Source organism: Melanotaenia boesemani, chromosome 4 (genome assembly GCF_017639745.1).
Source record: "Melanotaenia boesemani isolate fMelBoe1 chromosome 4, fMelBoe1.pri, whole genome shotgun sequence".
NCBI classification, from domain to species: domain Eukaryota; kingdom Metazoa; phylum Chordata; class Actinopteri; order Atheriniformes; family Melanotaeniidae; genus Melanotaenia; species Melanotaenia boesemani.
Window position 1 is genome coordinate 36560901 of NC_055685.1, and position 22616 is coordinate 36583516.

General features: G+C 41.2%; 3 protein-coding genes across 21 annotated transcripts in view; 2 read left to right on the forward strand and 1 right to left on the reverse strand.

Annotated features, from left to right (window-relative positions):
* Nucleotides 1-12747, reverse strand: part of krt222 (keratin 222) — a 33144-nt gene extending 20397 nt beyond the window's left edge. The window contains exons 1-5 of one of the 6 annotated variants that reach the window (XM_041982576.1): nucleotides 12654-12743; nucleotides 5726-6676; nucleotides 2644-2855; nucleotides 2114-2283; nucleotides 1687-1890 (exon numbers count right to left, since the gene is read on the reverse strand). In XM_041982576.1, coding sequence (XP_041838510.1) covers nucleotides 1687-1884 — 198 coding nt within the window. In that variant the 5' untranslated portion in view covers nucleotides 1885-1890; nucleotides 2114-2283; nucleotides 2644-2855; nucleotides 5726-6676; nucleotides 12654-12743. Of the gene's footprint in view, nucleotides 1-1686; nucleotides 1891-2113; nucleotides 2856-5725; nucleotides 6677-12653 lie in introns of all 6 variants that reach the window. The other 5 variants (XM_041982578.1, XM_041982579.1, XM_041982577.1 and 2 more) reach the window with 5 other exon arrangements.
* Nucleotides 12696-16152, forward strand: LOC121638100 (keratin, type I cytoskeletal 13-like). Its single transcript, XM_041982581.1, has 8 exons — nucleotides 12696-13166; nucleotides 13748-13830; nucleotides 14100-14256; nucleotides 14576-14740; nucleotides 14855-14980; nucleotides 15112-15332; nucleotides 15434-15468; nucleotides 15555-16152. Exons 1-8 carry the CDS (start codon nucleotides 12777-12779, stop codon nucleotides 15659-15661), a joined length of 1284 nt encoding a protein of 427 aa, XP_041838515.1. The 5' UTR covers nucleotides 12696-12776; the 3' UTR covers nucleotides 15662-16152.
* Nucleotides 16153-20272: 4120 nt separating this feature from the next.
* rims1b (regulating synaptic membrane exocytosis 1b) overlaps nucleotides 20273-22616 on the forward strand; it is a 98703-nt gene continuing 96359 nt past the window's right edge. For 2 of the 14 annotated variants that reach the window (XM_041982550.1, XM_041982549.1), the window contains exon 1: nucleotides 20287-20934. In XM_041982550.1, the coding sequence (XP_041838484.1) occupies nucleotides 20768-20934 (167 nt within the window). In that variant the 5' untranslated portion in view covers nucleotides 20287-20767. Of the gene's footprint in view, nucleotides 20935-22616 lie in introns of all 14 variants that reach the window. The other 12 variants (XM_041982552.1, XM_041982551.1, XM_041982553.1 and 9 more) reach the window with 7 other exon arrangements.

Here is a 22616-nt window from a genome sequence, read left to right on the forward strand (position 1 = left end):
AAGCCAACAAATCCTACAAATCTATAAGCTTTGCAATTTCTGATTTTTATTAATGGGTAAGATTCAAAAATGATCCAAGATCTGATTTTACAAAATTATATTCAGGTTAACATTTAGCAGTAAAGCAAAGTACAAAAAGTCCTCCAAATGCCGGCCTCTCATTTAAAAAGGCCAACACACCCTTACTTCTCTTTGTTTTCTCATGACTACACACACCACACCCACATAGAAAGAAAGCCAAAGATTACAGAGAATATTCCACAGCATTTATATTATACACATTATCAAATACTCCTAATGAGGTCGTTACTCAACCCTAGTGAGATTAATAAAGTGAGAAATAACAAACAAATCCCTCATATTAACATGACAGCATTACCTGGATGAGCAAACAATGAAACTGACAGGTTGCTCCTGTGCCAGTCATGGTTATGGCAACATGTGTCAAACTTTTAAGTGACAGTGAGATTAAACAGATTAAAATGTCTGTCTGAAATCTAATTATTTGCGTCATGCAGAGAGTTACACTTGAGTTGTAAAGTAGTTAAAAAAAACCCATCAAGCTGAGTCATGTGAGAACAAGACATACGTTAATGATCTTGTGAGTGGAACTGCCTTCAGAATGAAGCTGGTTTACGCCACGGCTGGGATTCCTCTGTGGCGGCAGTCCTGTCTCAGTTTCTGTCCTCTTCAACAGGATCCACTACTGGACTCATTGCTCAAGATGTCAGCTTTTTGTTTCAGCTTGATATAAAATAATCGCAGTTGGTTCTGAAAAGAGTTTCATAAATGAAGAAAACGATGCTGCACCTCATGAACTAAAGTTATCAGTTCTTGAAATGTGGGCACTGTCGTCCTTGTCAAGTATCAGCAGCAATTTCATGATCACAAAGAAATTACTGTCATTTTAATCCATAAAACTATCATGTAAAGCAGGGATCCCCAACCCTGGTCCTCAAGGCCCACTGCCCTGCAGGTATTAGATGTTTTCCTGCTGCAACACACTTGATTCAAATTAATGGGATAATAGCAGACTTTTGCAGAGCTTGTCAGAGATCCATTTACTTTGAATCCGGTGTGTTGCAGCAGGGAGACATCTAATACCTGCAGAATAGTGGGCCTTGAGAACCAGGGTTGGGGATCACTGATGTAAAGAGTCTTCACGCTCTAGTATATTTTGAAAATGTGGAATTTGATGCAGCAACACAGTTAAAAAAAGTTAAATAGTCATGTTTGTGTTTTCATTAGTTTCCATTTAATGGGATCTGTTGATTTAATCGTTTATAAACTTTATTTACATTTCTGCCTACTAATTTTGAGTGTGTTGGGAGCATTACTGTTAATGTTTATTTCTTATAATAAACTATAACTTTATATATGTGGCCAATTATTGAAGTTTGTCAGTAATTTCGTCTGAACTTATGTGTGAAGGTTTGGATAAATTAAGAAATGAAAGGTTAAAGTTTTTATTCCATTATTCTCAAACTTTCCTGTAAATGAGGTTTGTTGAGGTTGTTCACATGAAGTTAGGTGCAGCTTTCATCAACACAAGACAATTATTATTGTTTATTCACTGATACCTGCCCGGTCTCTGTCACAATTCATCTGTGACTGAGCAAAGCTGTAATATTAAAGCAACAGGATGATTTGATTTCCAATGATTGCCAGCTCACTTAAAGGTCTAACCTGGTTCCGGAGCTCCTTGACAGTCTGCTCCTGCTGGGACCAGTTGCAGCTATGTGAAGTGGTCCTAATGCCCCACTCGGCTATCTGACCCTCCAGTCGGCGGTTAGCCTCATGCAGCCTGTTCACCTGCTCCATGAAGCCCTTCAATCTGGCATTCAGGCCTGACATTGTGTGACTGGAGTCCTGCAGCAAGTCCATCGAGTCCTGGGAGGGCGCACACACAGATGTTTACGGTCCCACACACAGAAGAAATGTTCACAGTGTAGAATGATGCAGCTATGATGGCCAAAACATCAAGGCAGTACATGACTGACTGGACTCCTTTACTATTAGGTTACAACTTTCACAGCACACAATCTTCCACCCTCTTTAAATCACATGTTGACAAAGGCGTTTACAAGGTAAATGTTTACCCAGTCATACTCACCTAAAGCAACGTGGCCTTCAGCGAATCAGCCACAGTAAGTGTGTTCAGTTTATTCACCTTGTCACACAGAGACAGTCCAATACTCCCCACAGCTTAGCCACATTCCTCTATAGCGAGCTGCTCGACTCTTACTGCTTCCCACTGGGTCCCGGGTCACCCACAGCCGGCCCCTGAGACAGAGCAGACTGGCTGCAGTTAGCCTGCCGGTGGGCTTGTGTCCACAGGCTCAGCTACCACAGGGATGCAACTCGCTGTTCCACCTCACCCCCCAGGCTGCATGCAAAAGAAGGGAAAGCGGAGGACTGGACATAGTGCTTACATCACTAGCACTCTGGGACCCTTTGTGCTCTCTGATCCAGGATTACTGAGCCGCTTTCAAACAGGCGACAACACAAGCTGTGGAGGGATTGTTCAGGGAGACACAGTGACAGGACCGTGTGTGTGTGTGTGTGTGTGTTTGTGCATTGCACTGGTGCTTTAATATGAGGTTACATATACTGTAATTGTCCCATACCTCTGCTCTGACTTACCTGTTACTCAATCACAGACTTGGCTGGTTCAGGAAAATAACTGGAGTGCTTGTGTATGACTGTCTGGGCCAAAGGTTTCATCTTTGAAATATTACTTTGTGGTTTCCTGTTTCCTTGGATACAGTACACAACATGGTGTTTGTGTATTTACATATATTCTTATAAGGATTCAAAATAGCCAGCAGGCAGAGATGAGGCACACTGTGAGGTTTCTGCAACAACACAGAAAGAATAATAAAAACAATTAGTTTAATTAAGGTTGATGTATGTTCCAATAAATTATAAATGGTAAAAATGAGTGGAGCAAATTGTGAATAACCCACAATCTGGCCCCCATACAGCTTCTATAGTTATGCTTTTCATACCCTCTGCTGATGTAAGACTTATGCAATTTGAGGAATAGTGACTCCTCTGGACAAAGTTGGGAATTACAATCTAAACATTTGATAAAAAAAAACAACTTGTTTATCTTTACTTTGTAAGCCTGCTAGAGAAATGCTTCTCTGTGAGAAGCTGCCAAAGCCATAAATATCTCATGAGCTCATTGTTTATTGGCTTGTTTTGGAAAAAACAGTGTTTATGTCTGACTGGGCCAAAGATTTTATCTGAGGTAACCATTGTTCTAATATTTCAATGGACACTAACTAAAAAGATTTGCAACACCAGCTCCAGTTTGCTTTAAGAGACATGCAGCATGGTGTGTGCACATTTGGAATTTACATATATTTACATATAGTAGGTATCTTCAACAGCCAGCAGGCAGAGATGAGACAGGCTCTAAAGTCAACATAAAGATCAATAATACAGTAAGTTAAAGACATTATGATAACATGTATGCATGGTTAAATTTAAGGGTGGATGACATGAGAATATGTTTAACCCTTCCAATGATGCATAAACCCAACCAAGAAAAATTTTCACCACAGACCAGCTTTCGCATTCTGGGATATTTATGTAAGTGCCAAACAAGTTTTTATGGCTGTAGAATCAATGAAATGATTGTGTTTTTCATTTAAATCTTGAGACACCAACCTCCAAGCAGGTAGAAATAATAAAAAAATATTTTTTTTGTACTTGAATGGTACTGTATTTATATAGCGCTTTACTCTACCTGGGATGATACCCAAACCACTTTACGTTATCACATTCACCTATTCAGACACTGATGGCGGAAGCTGCCATGCAAGGTGCTCGACCACGACCCATCAGGAGCAATTTGGGGTTCGGTCTCTTGCTCAGGGACACCTCGACAGGCGGGGGATCAAACTGGCAACCCTCAGGCTACAAGATGGCCGCTCTACCCACTGAGCCACACCACCCCTTGAGAATGTGTCTGTCTGAAGTCACCAAGTCAAAAGCTCAGTAAAAACAGAACCACGATGTTTTGTTTTTTGTTTTGGTTTTGTTTTGTCTTGCTTAGTTTTTTTTTGTTTGTGCCCTCTGGATTTAAATGTGACATTTTGTGAGCTGTTCAGATTTGTTGCCTCAAGTTACGTCATTTTATGAAGTTATGAGGCCTTTTCTCTCAGCATCTCCGCCTAACTTCAACTACAGATGATGATGCATTCACTTTACCTAGGAATGGGACATTCACCGACCAGCAGTCATTTCACTCTGTGGTGCAGGTTTTATCAACTTGGGCCGGTTCGGCACATGGCTCGTGACAAGATTGTCGCTTAAAAAGGGATTGATAACCAACCAACTATAAGGCAAATGTAAATATTTGATAATGAAATTGCTATTCGAGAATTAACTTATGTATGGTCTGAGCTCAGGCTGTTTACTTTATGCTCTCTTACACATAATCTGAGGCTTACTGATCTTAAAAGAGGCAGATCTTGAGAAGAAGAGGGGTGGAGTGGAGCCACAGGCTACTCAACGCCCCCTAAGATTATCCACTTGAATCGAAGTGTAAAGTTATTTTTCAGTAATTGTAGCAGTTTGGGAAAAGGGTGTTGCTGTGTTGTAAGGCCATTTTTCTGCTTTATTTATTTATGAACCTTTATCTTTACCAGATTAAAACCCTCTGAGATCAAGATCTTATTTTCAAGGGTGACCTGGCCAAGAGGTCAGTGACACGTCACAATAAATAATACAAAATAATACCTGTTCTAGCAGCTTACAGTGAAACAAAAATACTGATCCAGTGCAAACAGAATTAAGTCAATCACATCAATTGATTCTTGTTGTCTATCCTTTAAGATTTAACAAAACTCCACAGGCAAAACGAGACCAAAAAATTTCAATTCAGCCTGGAGGGTATTCCAGGCAGATGGGGCAGAATACCTAAATGCTCTTTTCCCCAGTTCAGTCCGAACCCAAGGATGAGCGAGATGGACAACACGACAGCAAAGAAAGGCATAACAGCTTTTAGTCCTTTTAAAGGAAAGAGCTTAAATAAGCTGCTGTCAGACCAAGGAGAGTAGTCCTGATGGACTAACCAGACTTTAGTTAAGCTTTCTCTTTTTAAGGACAAACCTTTTCCACCTGGAAGAGAAGGAAAAAGTAAGCTGAATCAAACCTGTTACAATCTGCAGCATCTCCACTGGGGGGCACTAAATCCTCCACACTGGACCTTTAAAGCAAAGGCTAAACAGGTTGAAATGTCAAGTTGAAAATGTCTCCATTATTTTTGACTGATACAGTTAAATCTCTTCTGGCATGCTTTTCTTTCTGTTTTCATTTGCCTTCTTTTTCTGTTTGAAGTCGCTTTGGAAATTTGCAAGTACTGTACTTTGAGTACATTAGCTGATCTGATGTCTTCCCCACTGAGCAAACAGGTACGCTTTGCTATGTTGCAGGATGTGTAGGTTATTTATACAGACTGCTACAACCGCTGTGCAAATGTTGCCTCTGTCTAGACTTTATGTGACAGTCAGGTGACTTTTTCATGTGATCCGGCTGACAGTTCGTGAAAATTGTGTTTATCACTCAGTATCAGAGAAAGAAGCATTGAGATAAAGAGATGAGAGAGAGACAGGATATCTAGTGTTAGACTGTAATTTTGTTTTATTAATTAGACAAAAACAAAAATCATTTAGACAGTAGGAAAATATCTAGACAGGACTGCCGTGACACTTACTGTCATCACACTCCCACACCCTTTCAGCAAGGTGGCTCTCTCTTTGCAAGCGATGATGACTACGATGTTTCACATGCAGATAGCATCCTGGAGAAACAGCGCTTCTGAGGGCGTTGCAGGGAATCCTGTCATGTCTGTGTCTGATGATTTCTGCTGTAAACAGAGAATGCTACTGAGCCTGTTCCTGTCATGCTGAGAGAGCTAAGAAATGACTCCTGACAACACTCGTGGGAGCGAAAGAGGGTAAACTCAGGTCTGAAGCAGGCGCTGACTTGTTAGTCAAATTTCAGAAGAGGTGGAGGATTCATGGGGTGGACACTGCTTTACGAGAACGGGAAACAAAACAAGTCAGCATCAGATTATGTGTTTATCACCAAACACTCTCACAAAGCTGACCTCTCTGACTTTACATTCCCCTGCCTCTGTTCCACCGTGGGGTGGGTTTTTTTAGAAGCTCTTTGATCCTGTTCCTCATTTTCCGTACAAAGAGCCTTTCACTGAAGATTTTTCACTGCCAACGAAAATAAACACCTTGTACAAAAAGCCAAAATAACTTTGATCCATTGTAACATTTATAAAACAAACTCCATGGCAGCAGGTTTTTGTCCATACATGATATTTTGTACACCACTTAACATCCTGAATGGCAGCCATTGTGGCTGTAATCCAAAATTGCAAAGGGGATTATTTTACTATAAACTCTTAACCAGACTGCTGTAAGGGTTATGTTCTGCTAAGACTTGTCTTATGATTCTGATTTAAGATACAATAACACTTTTTGCATAAAAAGTCATCATTCAGCGGTGACTCATAGGACTTACTGTCATACCTGCCTTTCTTATCTGAGAATGAGATATTAAGGCAGTTCATCAAATTCAGAGTCTGAAAAGAGGCTGTGTTTCAGTAATCCTTTCTGGTCACAATCCTTTTGCAGCTGTAACTCTGCATACCCTGTAAGAAAATGACAAAGCACAGAAAAACTGAGGATGACAGTGTGGGTGGAAAATATGGGTCTCATCCAGAAGAGGTGTAATGTTTGTTCATGCAGACAGAATTATGAGTCAGAACAAAGTCAACTAGAGCTGCGGCCCCTTTAGGGTGGAAACATTTTGTTTATTCAGACAGACAGAAATGCATTGAAGTCACCTCTCATAAGATATAATTCACTCCAGCAGTCTTAACAAACGCTGCATGCTGAGATGTCTGACATATTCAGACTACGCAGAAAATATGTAAAACATGCAAACAGCCACATCATTCCTCTTTAGGAAATTTGCATATTTCTTCCTCTACAGAGCAGATTATTATTTAACTCCAAAAGGAATCTTAATGTTAGCCTGTCTAGGTTCAAACACATCTGGAATGACCATCACACAATGGAAAAATAGAATGATCAATCTGTATTCAATGACCCATTGGAAAAATCGCACAATTCATCGTCGCATCTGACATTCTCGTCCACACTCAAGGACAAATCTACAAAACCTGTCGGCCCTTTAGGGAAGTTTGGGAGTTATAAAAACAAAGATGGAACAATCAGCACAGATGCTGTCATTTGCAGACAGAGCAGAGAGAAGTCACCAAAGACAATCTGCTCAATTTAGGGTCTTTCTGGCAGAAAATTGGTCAAAATTTGCCTAGAAAGATTAGTCTTTTAAAGAAAGCTAAGCTGGTGAACCCAGTTAGGCTTTCTGCTTTTCAGAAGTAGTTTGTAAATAATTAAATGTCAAAACCTTCACAAGCAGCAACAGAATAGGCCTTGATACCTAAGTCAAAATAATTTGTACATTTCTGTCAACACACCTTTTCATTTACCTACAGTATTATTCAACTCTCATGACACAGGCGTGTGTTCTTTTCTCTGGAATTGTTTTTTTTATACTTGTGCTCTTCAGTGAACTTTCAGGAGATCTTCAAGCTAAACAACACAGTTATTTTGCAGATAACAAAGAACTTCTCTCTTGTTTCAACATGCCACTTTGCAAGTAAAAGAAAGGGAAGAACAAGACTTGGATGTGTTTAAGAAAAACTGACAATGAGACAGAAAATTATCAGCTCTGATCCCAAAAACAAAAATGTAGCTGTAATATTGACTTATATTCTACTTCAAATCCATCTTTACACTATAAAATTTTATATAAAAGTTGCTTTGCACATGTCAGATATTCTAGTTTCAGCTCAGGCTTCAGAAGCAGAACGAGCTCCAGTTTTAGCCTGACTCTGTGAAAACCTCCACACCTTTATAATTAAATGCTGATCATAACCGAGGTCGACTTCCAGCTACGCATCATTCCAGACATTTCAGTTTGTAATAAGATGTACAAACATAACATGATGCTCAACAAAACACCTTTAATGATTCTTTTCAAACAGACAGCTGAAGGGAACAGCTTAATCTGTTGCTCATGCATGCCGGAACCAGTCAGAGTGGCTCCTCGTGACAGCCTGGGAATGCTCATTTAAAAAAATCATTAGTTCATCTTTGGCATTAATGTCAGCGGTGAATGCTGGTGCTTGTTGAAGATTCAAGATAAAACAAAAGCTTCCATGAGTGCCCCAAATGAGTGGAAAACCTGGAGAAAAAACACGAGTCGTTTATGTTTTCAGGCCCTGGAAACTGTTATCTCTGTCACAATCCCTTTGGGAATTTGTGCAACACCTTGGGGTTACCCCTTTGCGTGTGTCTCACAAAACAATTAGTGGGAGAGGCAGGTTCAGTCTTTCACAGTTGAGGGCAGGGCACATACTTTGAAACAAGTCAGCACAGTGTAATTATGGTTGTTATAAGTTGTTTGGAGGGGGGTCAACAGACAGACTAGTCCTGAGCTGACGTCGCAAACTGGGAAGAAAGGAAAGCCATTAGTTTGAACTTTAAGCCAAAAACATAAACAGTTAAAGATTTTAATGAAGTACTTTAGGCTAAAATTGACATACACTGGAAGAGTTAAATGTGTGGTAATGGAGTAAAGTTACAGAGAGATAAACAATCTGAGAGCTCAGACTGGAAAACGACACAAAAAAGAAATCTGCTTGGAATCTTAGTGAAAGCAAACAAACTGTAAACACAATATACAGTAAAACAATGTGAATTAATTAATATTACTATTATTATTATTAGATGTTGGTTATTTTCTTGCCATTATGAGTAATTATGTCAGTTAAAATGAATGAATAAAGCCAGTAGTTAATCAACAAGTGAGATATCAGATGACTGTTTTGTTCCCCTTTGACTGTTACAGGATGAAATAAATAATACAAACATGTGAGTGAATTCTATTTAACTATGTATTATACTGTATGCAGAAAGTGTTATCACTTCTTTATGCAGCTAATTATCTCTCTATAGTAACAATTTGATTTCTTAAAAAAGCCACTTTATCAAATGCAACAAAAACTTTAATATGTTCTAACCTTTATCTAACAGATACACATGCAAATGAATTTTCAGTGTTTCAGTGAACTACTTGCACTTAGAAAAGATAAACAAATATAGAATTTGATGCAGCAATACGCAAAAAACGGTTTGGACACAATTGAGTTTCATCCGCTTCCATTTAATGAGACTTTTGAATAGTTTGGGAACTGATAATACTAACTGTTGCAGACAGGCAGGTCAGTCAATACACACACTGTGTGTGTATAAAGCAACATATGTCGCTACGAAACTCCAACATCTACTTCTGCATCAATGATGCCTTCACACATATAAAGTCGTCCATGCCGTGGTCACCCATCATCCCCCATGTCAACCCCACACTGCAAACTGAAGGGGTCCTGACAGTCTGAATCTGTTTTTTTAAGACTAATATTACTAATGTTTTAAGGTTAAGTGAAAATGCTCAGGCACAGTGTTAAGTTTCATTTATATGTCCTCTTACAATAAAAAGCATCATGTGAACATGCAAAACAAGAAGGTTACAAAGATATAGAAGCCTCAAATGCCTCCAGTGTTGGCTGAAAATTGATCCTCCTTGTAATTTTATTTTAAAGGGTTTATGTATAAATTATCTGATTTTCTAACATGTTAGCACTTTTTGAGCTCTGTCTCTTACAAAAGGCAATAAAATCTGAGATCACCTGATTAATGGGTGCTACTCCTCTATCCAACCTGTCAATCACCTCTAACTGAACTATTTAATGTGGCCCACGCTGGTAATTAAGCACAACCTACCAATGCACAGATGTGGTTGGACAAATTCCTGCGGTTATCAGAATGTGTTTTCCCTGAGAACTGAAACTCATTCAAGTTCAGAGGAATTGCCATTATGCAAAACTAAACTGCCTTGCAGCTGTCAACAATGTTGGCTTTAGAGTTTCTGTTTATGCAGAAGTAAACCTCTGCCGCTGCCAATATAAATGTTTACCTGCTCTGAAAAGCATCTCTGAGATGTACTGAAGCATTAGCTTGTAGAAGACCCACTTAGAGTCTAAAATCACGGTCATTATTAGTGCTGTGGTCCGTAATAATCCATCTTCTCTTGGACAGGAGGACGTCATTATTAAGGCGTTAAATTAATCCATCCATCCATTATCATGACCGCTTATTCCATTTCGGGTCGCGGGTGAACTGGAGCCTATCCCAGCATTTTAACAGGTGAGAGGCAGGGTACACCCTGGACAGGTCACCAGTCTGTCGCAGGGCCAACACAGATAGAGACAAACAACTATTCACACGCACACTCACTCCTAGGGAGAATTTTAGAGTGTCCAATTAACCTAACATGCATGTCTTTGGACGGTGGGAGGAAGCCGGAGAACCCGGAGAGAACCCACGCATACACGGGGAGAACATGCAAACTCCACACAGAAAGGCCACCACCGCGTTAAATTAATGATGTTTCTAATTACAATTTAGTCATTTGTGCATATCGGTTTTTCCTCCTTTGTGACGTTAAAATATGTAATTTGCTGCTTTGTCAGACTTCTGAAACTACTAAAAGACTGAGTTTAATTCATGACACTAAGTCACTGAGCCAACTTTCAACTCTATGATGAAGGGAAACAAACATCTGAGACCAAGTGTTTCTTTGCAATAACTACCACAACAGCTGCAGCCTGGGGCAGAAAAACACTGAACACATTTTCTGAGCAGTTAACTGTGTAGTTTTTATATGCAAAGATCATGTGCCAAATGCCAAAAAAAGACTTGTTGCTAGCACTTTTTATTATGTGATGTTCTACAGGCATTCATCTTTTTACATGTTTTACATCTACCATGGAGAACTAAGATTCGTCATCAATCTTAAAGCCCTCACACACACATCTGCACACTGCTCATAGACTCAGACACCGCAGGATTCTTATCTATAAATCTATCGGTCTGCTCCCAAGTTATCTGCAGACTTATATCCATCAAAAAAGTGCTGGAACTTCGTGCCTTCATTCCAATGGTCTACTCATATTATCCATCAGTGTCAGTACTGAACTTGGGAAGAAAGAATTTCATTGTACAAAATCTCGGGCATCTTCAGGAACTACTCTCATTAATAGAGTTTAAACAAGCTCTATGTATATTAGATGCATCAGGTTATAGTTGTTGTGTTTGACCAATTTTGTCCCCATTTCGCCTTTTATGACTGCGGTGTTAAATTTTATGGGGTCTTGGTCAGACCTTAAACACTTTAGTGGCACAAGATTCATGTTGTTTTTAATTTACAAGGAAATCATTTAAGTGTCTGATTGTGTGAAACGTGGATTCATGTAGCACCTTCTGATTAGATCCACATTTTAACTTGATTGTAGCAGCTATAACTGGCTTAATAGCAAGCACAGCTGCAGCATGGTGATCCTGGTCAGCTGAGTCTTTACGTCGGACTCGATTATCAAGAATTAATTGTTCTGTGACAAAAGTTTGAACAGACATTTATGAAGAGGAAACCTGTTTACTTGGCTGATACTCAAATATTTCAGATACCATCATTACCAGGTAAAAAAAACATATGAGTCGATGTGTCATTCTTGATGATGCGTTATTTGTGAGAAATCACTTAATTTAAACAACAGGTGTTTGTTTGAGTCATGAACAATAATAGTTTCTGATGACCTCACAGAAACTATGTTGATGCTCATCGGGCTGGAAAACGGTCATTTCAACCAATCCACAGTCAGAAAGAATGTGTAGAAAAGCAGGAGTTTTCAAGACTCCTTTTCTCAGGTGTGTCTGACCAACCAAGATAACTCCAACAGCAGGGATTTTTAGTCTCTGAAGCCACAAACTAACCTGAAGTAACTTCTAACTAACACTAATGTTTACGAGTCCATTATCAGCAATAAACTGTAAAATCCAATAACGTATGGTGGTGGTGGTGGTATGATTTGGATCCATTTTTCTCAACAGTTCATTGTGATTTATAAACAAATAATCTCAGATTCAACAAACCCATCCTAAAGAAAAGTGTCAGAAAATCTGTCTGGGCCCACAGTTTTTTTTTTTTTTAATGAAATAAAGATTAAAGAAGAAAGGATGGTAACTTTTTGTAATGGTTTGGTAAAAGTTCTTAATTTAATCGAACAGCAAATCAACGACAACAGGTCTAATGGAGTGGTGAATCCTGCCCGGAGAACATACCAATCTCCAAAGAGCTTTGGAAAGTCCTTCAAAACGTCTGGATAATTATTCCTGAAGACTAATTAATGAAATTGAACGCTTATTTAAGAGGGACGTGCTGAAGGGTAAAGCTGTAACAATTATGGGCTGTTTTTTTTTAATTTCCAGTTAAAGTGTAGAGATCAGATCAGGGTCAATAAGCCTCAGACTTAAATAAATTCCCCATTTCCTCTTGAGATTATACCCATCAGGAAAACTTAATCACATAAAAGTGAACAATGACTCGCACACAATGAGTCCTGACAGCCGTTATTAAACAGCCAACTCATCCCGCCCTGTCCTGTTGTTACACCCACTGCAGGCAAGCATCTTTTTACACACCTGTTGGCCGCTCCCATGTCCGGGAAGGAGGCAAGAGGCTATAAAACTCATCCTCAGGGCCGCCTCAACACCGTTTCCTCTGCGCCACTCCAGAGATCTCTTCACCACAGAACAGAAGCCACCATGACCTCCGTGCGCCGCTCAGGATTATCCGCCATGTCCCTCTCCTCAGCACCCTCATACTCGAGCCCCCGCCGCGGTATGAGCGTCTATGGCGGCGCAGGAGGCAGAAATGTCCGCGTGTCCTACGCCTCCAACGGCATCGGCTCCGGCTTCGATCTGTCGCAGGCGCTCACAGGCGGCGACAACAACAACTTCTCGGTGTCGGGCAGCGAAAAGGCGACAATGCAGAACCTGAACGACCGCTTGGCTACCTACCTGGACAAAGTGCGCTCTCTGGAGTCAGCCAATGCGCAGCTGGAGCGTCAGATCCGGGAGTGGTACGAGAAGCAGACCCCCACCGTGAGGGACTACAGCAAGTATGAGGCCATTATCGCCGATCTGCGCAGAAAGGTAAACTTATTAACACGAACTCTTCGTTTTTAGTTTCCAAATGCAATTTTTTTCTCATTTATTAATATTATTTCCTCCCTATTATTACTGTAATTATATTCTGTTGGATCCCTTGTCAAACTTAAATGAAATTAGGTAAATTATCCGAAATAAAGTAAGTAATTAGAAGAAAAAAAGTCTCTTCCCCATATAAAACTTAATATCCAATAATATATGAGTGCGTAAAGCTTTCAGTGTTCTGCATACTAACAGGTAGCATCATGGGTGTGTGTGGCACGAGATGTGGATCAGGTTAAACATTACATTTTTGAGCACCTGTAAGATGGAAATATTTCTTATTTGTCATTGTAACCTTCAGACAACACCTTGCAGCTTGACATTTAAAGAGCAGAAGTGAGATGTGATGTCAACAGCGGAATGCAAATGAGGCGTAAAGAACGCTAATCTACCAAACAATGAAACCCTGCCAGTCCTCCTTCTACATGATCCATTACTAACATACTTGTGTAATGGTTTTACATGTGGATATGAACCCACTAACACTTTCTCTCTGATTCTTTTTTCTTCTTCTTTTTGTTTAGATAAGTTTTGCCATGCAGGATAACTCCAGGTTGATGCTGCAGATCGATAACGCCAAATTGGCAGCAGAAGACTTTAGAATGAAGTAAGTGGAAATTTTACATTCGAGTTAATCATCCCTGCCTATTATGTGTTCTGTGAGTACCAGCAGGAGAGGCATAATTATTTACCTTATTATTTAATTAGTTCACATTAGTCATGCATCTGATTCACCCATGTGGACACTGGACTTTAACGGTAAGCAAAGTGATAAACTGGCTGAACTGGTTTTGTTAAAAACTCTGCCAAGTCTTTGATGATGTTGATTTTTACACAGGTGCAGCAAACACAAACATTTCATATTTTGCCTCACAGGTATGAGAACGAGCTTGCATTGCGCACTGCGGTGGAGGCAGACATCGCCAGGCTGCGCAAGGTTCTGGATGAACTGACCATTTGTCGGTCTGACCTGGAGATGCAGGTGGAGGGCCTGAAGGAGGAGCTGGTCTTCCTGAAAAAGAACCATGAAGAGGTAAGAGTTAGTGTTGCACCTCTGAACCAGAGATGGCCTGACCACAAGAATCCTGATCAGTTGCAGGTTCTTCTCCAGAAAACAGCATATAAAAATCAGAATACTTTAATAATCCCGGAGGAAATTAAACCATCAAACAAAACCATGTTGGCAGTTCTATGAATACCTGCCAAGACATGAAATAATTTTTTCTCCCAACAATTTAGTTTTTATTTCATGAAGAATATCTGAAAAGTCTGTTTGTAACTTCTCCTTTCTCAGGATAGTGTTCCTTCCTTCACTTTTCTGTTTGACATTCTTCATCTTTACCTGCTCGTAGGAGCTTGCAGCCCTGCGTCGCCACGCCACGACCAGCTCTGTGAATGTAGAGGTGGAGGCAAAACCTCAGGAGGACCTGGGCAGGATCATGGAGGAAATCAGAACTCAGTACGCAGGCATCACTGAGAAGAACCGCCGTGATATGGAGGCCTGGTACAAAGTCAAGGTAAGGAAGGCAATAGCATCAAGGCATGAAGGACAAGTCTTTAAAATCAAGTGATTTTTGTGGCAGCCTGGACAGCTTTTTGACCATTTTCATGTCAAATTTGATATTTTCCAGTTTGACGAACTGAATAAGGATGTGGCATCTAGCACGGAGACTCTCCAGTCCTCACGAAGTGAGATCAGTGAGCTCAAGAGGACCCTACAAGCCCTGGAGATTGAACTGCAGTCCCAGCTCAGCCTGGTAGTCTTATGTTTAATTGAACTATAAACAGTAGTCTCTAAAGCTGTTAGTTTCCTCATGCAACTTAGAGACTAAAAACAAAAATTTCACAGTCACAAAGGCTTACGTTCTGCTTTTGTTCTTCTGAGCAGAAATCTGCCATGGAGGGTCAGCTGTTAGACACAGAGTCCCGCTACAGCCTGCAGCTGCGGCAGCTTCAGGCCAGGGTGGACAGCCTGGAGAGCGAGCTCAGCCAGATGAGGGCAGACATAGAGCGACAGGCCGCCGACTACCAGATGCTGCTGGACATCAAAACCAGGCTGGAGATGGAGATTGCAGAGTACAGACGACTGCTGGATGGAGAGGAAGCACAGTAAGTTATTAAGATATTAAGTATAGGCTCAGAATAAAAAGGAGGAAATTGTTCAACATCCCATTTAACCATTGCATATTTTACTTTGATCCATCTTGCAGGAAAGTAAAGGTTGTAGAGGTGAAAGAAGAAAAACGTAAGTTTACATAACTGCTGTATTTTAACCTCTTGAGATGTTAAAAATGAAAGGAGGATTCAGTTGTTCTTTGATGTTCACTGCAGGTAAACCAGTCATCAGCCAGAGGACAAAGGTGGTGATCGAGGAACTGATAGATGGAAAAGTGGTGTCCCGCACAGAAGATGTGGACACAGCGATCATCAGCAAATAGAATGAGCCAAAGAATAAAACAAAAACATGCTTTCTTGTGTGCTGAAGTTTGCTGAAATGATCCAGGAGAAAGGTGACTATTTATGTCCAGAATATTTGTGCAGATGCTTGCAGTTACTGTCAAAGATATTTTTTCTGGTTTACAGTTTGAAAATAAATCAACAAAGCGAATAAAATAAGTTTAAAAAACAGATCAAATATCTACATGATGAATATTTCTTTAGACGTGTATAACAAGATGGAAAAAGTGCCTGCAGTACCACGTGTGTACACTAGATGTCACTGCGACACTTTAAAAGTTCAAACTGGTGCAAGAGAACAGACAACTTTATTTTTGTGTGCAGTCATCATCAGTATAAAAGGTCAATGGATAGTTTATTTTGAGATTTTCTATTATTAATGGTGTTTAAGGTGTTAAAAGGTAGTGTTTTAAAGGTGCTTTCAAATGAAATGTTACAAAATTATCACGCTTAAATAAAAGTACTGTCAAGATGACTGTCTGAGTATTTCTAGACCCCAAAATTAAAGAGTATCATAATGTTTTGTCAAATCTTTATGAACAGAAATATATAATCTGTATAACAAACAGGATAAAGTGAAAATAAAAACGGATTCACACGTTAAACCATTTGGGACAAGTTCAACTTTTCTTATATTCATCGTGTGTAGCTTAAGGAAGAGATGATACTGCTTCTGGATGCACCTGAATGTGAATAAAAGAAATCATGATTCAAAGGAAGGTTCTGACATGTTCATATCTTCATATTTCCTATATTATTTTAAATTTAAAGGAAAAAGTATTTCCCTAAAAAAAAGGTTAAAAAAATACAATATTGTGGCATAAACTTCCTTCAGCAAGAACATGAAGAAACAAAGTGCTGTTTACATCCTGGGAGAAGAGATGGAGGTGGTGGAGGAACACAAATACCCTAGAGTTTAGCTGGACAACAGACAAGGAGGATATGCAACATAGAAGCATCTGGATGAAAGAACAGAGCAGAATCTACTACTTAAGGAAGCTGAGGAAACTGCTGGGGCAGCAGCGTCGTAGCCAGAGACTTTAAAGCGAATAAACTGATCAATATGTCTAGTTTTGTGCTGGTCATAACTCTGGAACTGATTGTCCAGAGAAGCAAGATTGTCCATATCCTCTACACAACATGGTGAGGAAGCAATAGAGTCGGTTCAGTTAGAGGCTTCTTCATTTTCACTGAAAGACAGAAAGGTGGTCATTCCTGCAAGCAGCATCATGCCACAAAAAAAGAATTTCACTGAATAAAATATCAACTGGTTAATTAAAAATTAAATTAAATTAAATTAAATTAAACTAAATTAAATTAAATTAAATTAAATTAAATTAAATTAAATTATTTGGAAAAATAAAGTATTGTTTGTTTAGTTTCAAAAATAGAGAATTATGTAAATAAATCCCTTGAAAACAGTACAGTGACTTATTATTACTCATGATTTATTATAAGTTAAGAAACAAATCTGATTTACTGCCGGCAATGCAGACCAAGCTCTGGCACCGGTTGTAGAGGGACTGGACAGCTCACACAAGGGGGTCCAGTACTTCATACTCCTGCAGCACCCCCACAGGAGCCCCCAGGGGACACGGTCGAACTCCTTTTCCAAGTCCAGAAAGCACATTTAGACTGGTTGAGAAAACTCCCATGCCCCTTCCAAGACCCCGAAGAGGATGTAGAGCGGATCCACTATACTACGACCGGGGAGAAAACCACCCTCCTCTCTAGGACCTCTGAATAAACCTTACCAGGGAGGCTGAGGAGTATGATCCCCCTGAAGCTGGAGCACACCCTCCAGTCCCGCTTTTTGAAGAGGGGGGCCACCACCCCGGTCTGCCAGTCCAGGGGAACTGTCCCCAATGTCCATGCGATGCTGCAGAGGCGTGTCAGCCAAGACAGCCCTACATCTTCCAGGGCCTTAAGAAACTCCAGGTGGATCTCATCCACCCTCGGGGCCGTGCCACTGAGGAGCTTTTTAAACACCTCAGTGACCTCAGCCCCGGACTCTGCTTCCTTGTCGAAGATGTGTCAGTGGGATTGAAGAGGTCTTTGAAGTATTCCCTCCACCGACCTACAACATTCTGTCGAGGTCTGCAGTCCCCCCCATCCCCACTGTACACAGTGTTGATGGAGCACTGCTTCCCCCTCCTGAGCCGCTGAATGGTGGACCAGACGCTTCTCAAAGCCGTCCCGAAGTCATTCTCCATGGCCTCTCCAAACGTCCTCCCACGCCTGAGTTTTTGCCTTATGACCACCGAAGCCGTGTTCTGCTTAGTCTGCCGATACCCATCAGCTGCCTCCAGAGTCCCACAAGCTAAAAAGGCCTGATAGGACTCCTTTTTCATTTTGATGGCATCCCTCACTGCTTTTGTCCACCAATGAGTTCGGGAATTTCCTCCACAACAGGCACCGACAACCGTATGGCCAGATCTCCGGTTGGCCACTTGGAATGTCACCCTTTCGGGCTAAGCCCAACCAGGCCCCATGGGCAAAGGCCTGGTGCTCGCCTCCGTGCCCCACCTCCAGGCCTGGCTCCAGAGGGGGCCGCCTGTGATTGATTGATTGATCAATCAATCAGATTGATTTTACAAATCAGAAAAAAAACTTTATATTCTAAGTCTATAGTTGCTACATATTGTAATCACATTTTTGTTTTAACCTTGTGACTTTTTCCAGCTTTTTTTCTTGAATTTATTTTTTATTATTTGAAATGTCATATTTCACACACATTTTTTTGTTTGCTTTTATTTTTTGTTCTGTTTTGTTTATTTATTTATGTATTTGTTTATTATTATTATTATTATTATTATTATTGTTGTTGTTGTTGTTGTTATTATTATTATTATTTCTGGCTCCATGTTTGTAATTATTCTTAATAATTGCCAGATTTCCCTTTTACTGAAGTGACCGAACTTGGTGGGCTGTTACAGGGTTTTTACCTTGTTGCTGTAGTGTGATCATATATCCACTAGATGGCGGTATATTAATGGGGAAGAAGATATTTATAATTGCATGGAGATATTTTAGACTTCTTTTGTACTCCACTAGTCCAGTTTCATCAGATGTTTTAAGGACACACTGCACACCAGTGGGAACCACCATGTTGCTGAAAACATCCTCTTGTCTGTCTGTCAAACTATTTTATCTCTGGTGAGTTTTCTTTTTTAATTATAATTATTCAACTTAAGAAATTGGAACCAATTACTCTGACCATTGTCCTCTTATGTTCATGATAAAATGGTCAAATTAAGGACTGGGCTTAAAAAGCAGCTAATGTTAAAAGACAAACGCTAACTGACCATCAAAATGCCAAAGAGAAGAAAATATAAAGACTCAAAAGGTGTCTCAAGACACTAAGAAACAGAGTTTCAGACTTTCTGAATTCTTGCCCATACACTTTGTTTAAAATCAACCAAAATTCCACAATTATTTAGATATTTGAGATATGAGTGGTTAATTTATGTCAATTATGTTTATGACACTGACAGGTCCACAGCTGTGTTTGTGTTTCTGTCTGGTAGCGCCACCTGAACCACCACCAGAGTCCTGCAGAAGCCATTCAGGATGAATTCATGAGGATCTCCCCTTAGCACGACTCATGCCATTCAGGGCTGGTGGTCTTTAGTCACGACCTAAATGATGACAAAATCCTGCACCACGGGAAGTTGACGTCATCGCGGTACAGTCACCTCCTCGGTGACGTCACTTGATGAAGGCTGAGAGGCAGATGCAGCAGACAAACAGTGTTAATGCCATCTGCTGGATGGACGCAGTCACTCGCGCGGCATTACGTCATCCGGGAGAAACCGGTGACAGCGCCGGATCGGTATAGCCTAGGAGTCTGGATCTGAATGCAAAAACAGTGGGAGGGAGGAGGGCGGGCAGTCCAAGAGAAACTCTGACTGAGGCTGTTTGATCGACCGGCAAGCTTTGGCCTCACTGGGAGAAACAGAGCCCTGAAATCTCCTGGGACTCAACATTTTAAACGATTTGTTTAGCGTAGTATCTGAAGTGGAGAAAACAAAGAAATAAAGCTCTGAAAATTAAGTAAAAAGCAGTTTTCTTGAGTTACAGGATAATTAGGCTAATTCAGCACTTGTAAAGCTATGATTTTGAACAGATTACACACAAGTTTTCAACATGAGATACATAAAATACAATAGCCTCAAGAAAGCATTGTTGTAACTTACTGTAAAATATTAAGGCTATAAATGGCGCAATCATAGCGCCAGTTATGCAATAATGGGCTGGAATTGGAGGAGGTGCTCTCCATGGTGCTGAATGCACTTGATTTGAAAAGTGCCTTTTAAATGTGATTAACTATAGTTGGTACCATAAAGGAGATGTAAAGTATCGCGAGAAGAAGCACTAAACCTTAGATTCATGTCTGTTTTTTGTACTTTTGTTTACTTATGGGCTAGTAGGTGTGTCCGCGTACTGATAAAATACTATGTGTGTGTGCGTGTCACGCTAAAACGCTTGCATGCGTGTGATAATGGTGAGGACCCCCCTTCTCACATGAGAAAGCGCGCGCCTCCGAATAGAAAAAAATAGAAAAAACGAGAGGAAGAAGGGCTGTGCTCCCATTGACCGACAGAGAGAGAAAGTGAGAGAGAGAGAGAGAGAGAGAGAGAGAGAGAGAGAGAGTGAGAGAGAGCTGAGCAGTAGCGCGGAATCCGCCTGAACAACCTCAACATCCAGCTCCAGTCCGATTGTGGAGGAGGCATCACAGGCCAGCCCCAGCGAACCAGGGCCCCGCCGGCGTGGAGAAGCCGGAGATGGGCTCCCCGTGAATCTGAGCGGTGGAGGGGAGAGGAGGGCAGATTGGGGGGTGGGGGGGACGACAACGACGAGAGACTGGTGGGAAAAACACCCAGAAGGAGGACAGACAAAAGCACAACCGAGGGTGCCTGCAACCATGAGCGGCATGCGCTTCTCGCCGCCGCTGCCGCTGAGCTGCGCGCGGACCATGTCGTGAGGTGTGGCTCGGAAACGCTCCGGGGAACCTGTCAGCCGAAACGACACGCCGAGGAGGAGGGGGCGGCGGCGGCGGTGGTGGGGTGGTGGTGGTGGTCAAAAAGATGTCCGCCTCGGTGGGGCCCCAAGGCGGCCCTCGCCCACCCACCGTGCCACCAACCATGCCGGATCTGCCGGACCTTAGCCACCTCACCGAGGAGGAGAGGAAGATTATCATGGCAGTGATGGCTCGGCAAAAGGAGGAAGAGGAGAAAGAACAAGCCATGCTAAAGTAAGAGCAACTATATATATATATATATATATATATATATATATATATATGTACAGTGTGTGTGTGTGTGTGTGTGTGTGTGTGTGTGTGTGTGTGTGTTTCCGGGGAAGTTGGAACGCCAGTTTCACCGTCTCACATCCATCACCACCACCAGCCGACACATTCGCCTTCGCCCTGTATTTTGCATCGTTACATCCGTCTTTTTAACGAAAAAGTGTCCTCATTCTTATATACAGGCACAACTCAGCCACAGTTCAGGATGTGCTCTTAAAAGAAGCCCGCGTCATCAGATTCCCAGCTGGCAGTCTGAGAAGACCGGATGTTGTTGGAATCAGTCAATAAATGAAAAACAATCATCAGTCACGGTGAGGGAAGATGACCTGAAACAGGGTCAGACGTTTGCCAAGTGGAGATGTGAAGATGGGGTGTGACGGCGCTGGTGGAGGAGGAGGAGGGAGGGGGGTACTTAAGATGAATCATAGCATTATCCATCCTTTACCCACGCGTTTCCATCAATGGGGACTGCACCCTCAACCACCCACCTCCCTCAGTTTACATGTCCTGCTCCTTTCTCTTTTTTACGCACGCGTGCAGGCGTGCTTCATGGTGTGGGTGTCTACGGCGTTCGTGTAATAGTGTGTGCGCATTTGTAGAGAAAAATGACACTTTATTGTGATCATATTACCAATATTGACATTTAAATTAATCGTTTTGGGGAAAGAGAAATTGGTTTATCAGCCGAAAGGAGGCGAGGTGGTGCGGCGGTTTGTTCTATCATTTGTGCTTCCCCTCGGCGGAGCGATGAGGATGGGGTGTGGTTGGCACACTTAGCAGGCCTGAACTGGACACACTCAGAGTGGAAAAATGGCTGGTGTATTATAGACGTTTATAAACGCTGTCTATCGCAAGATAAATTAGAATCTCAGTTTTTTTAAGATAAAAATGACTAGTGATGACCAGCGCGGTGTGAGCTACTGAAGGAGCACCGTGGAAATATGACATAGTTCAAACACTATTACAGACATTACAGTTTGTAATGTTCCAGCTGCATCTTACATCTTATTGGTTTTCATCGGTGGTGGTGGTGGGGTGTGGGTGGTTTCCAGTAGCATCAGCGTGAAGCAACAGAGCTTCCACTGAGCAGCTTCTGATTTCTTGATCATGGACGCTGCCGTTTCAGGCGCGCTCTGATTGTAATGGCTGGCTTCATTTCCTGACTGCAGCCTGAAAGGAAGCTCGATGAGGGCCGCGTTGGGGCCCCTTGAGACGAAGTGATGTATGTAATGTTCCATAAGGCACAAGCTCAGGTTCAGGCAGTGATGGTTTCATCATCTGGCTAATCATTAATGGTATCACAACACCAAAAGACAAATGAGATTTTAGAGGAACATACAGGAAACAGCAAGACAGTCTCTAATGTTAACTACATTTGTTGATTAAGATGTTAATATGAAATGGTTTTGCTTTCTTTAACATCTCTGTCTGTACATTATTGATAATAATATCCATTTGGTTGCTGGGCACATTTAACATATTGGCTCTTAGTCTAACTTTGAAAAGCACAACCAGCTGTTTATCACTCCTGTGACGTCTTTTATCTTAAAGTTAGCAACTTTTATTTGATTTCACAACCTTAATGCCAAAACAAGACTGATCCACAAAACATGACAATTTTACAAGAA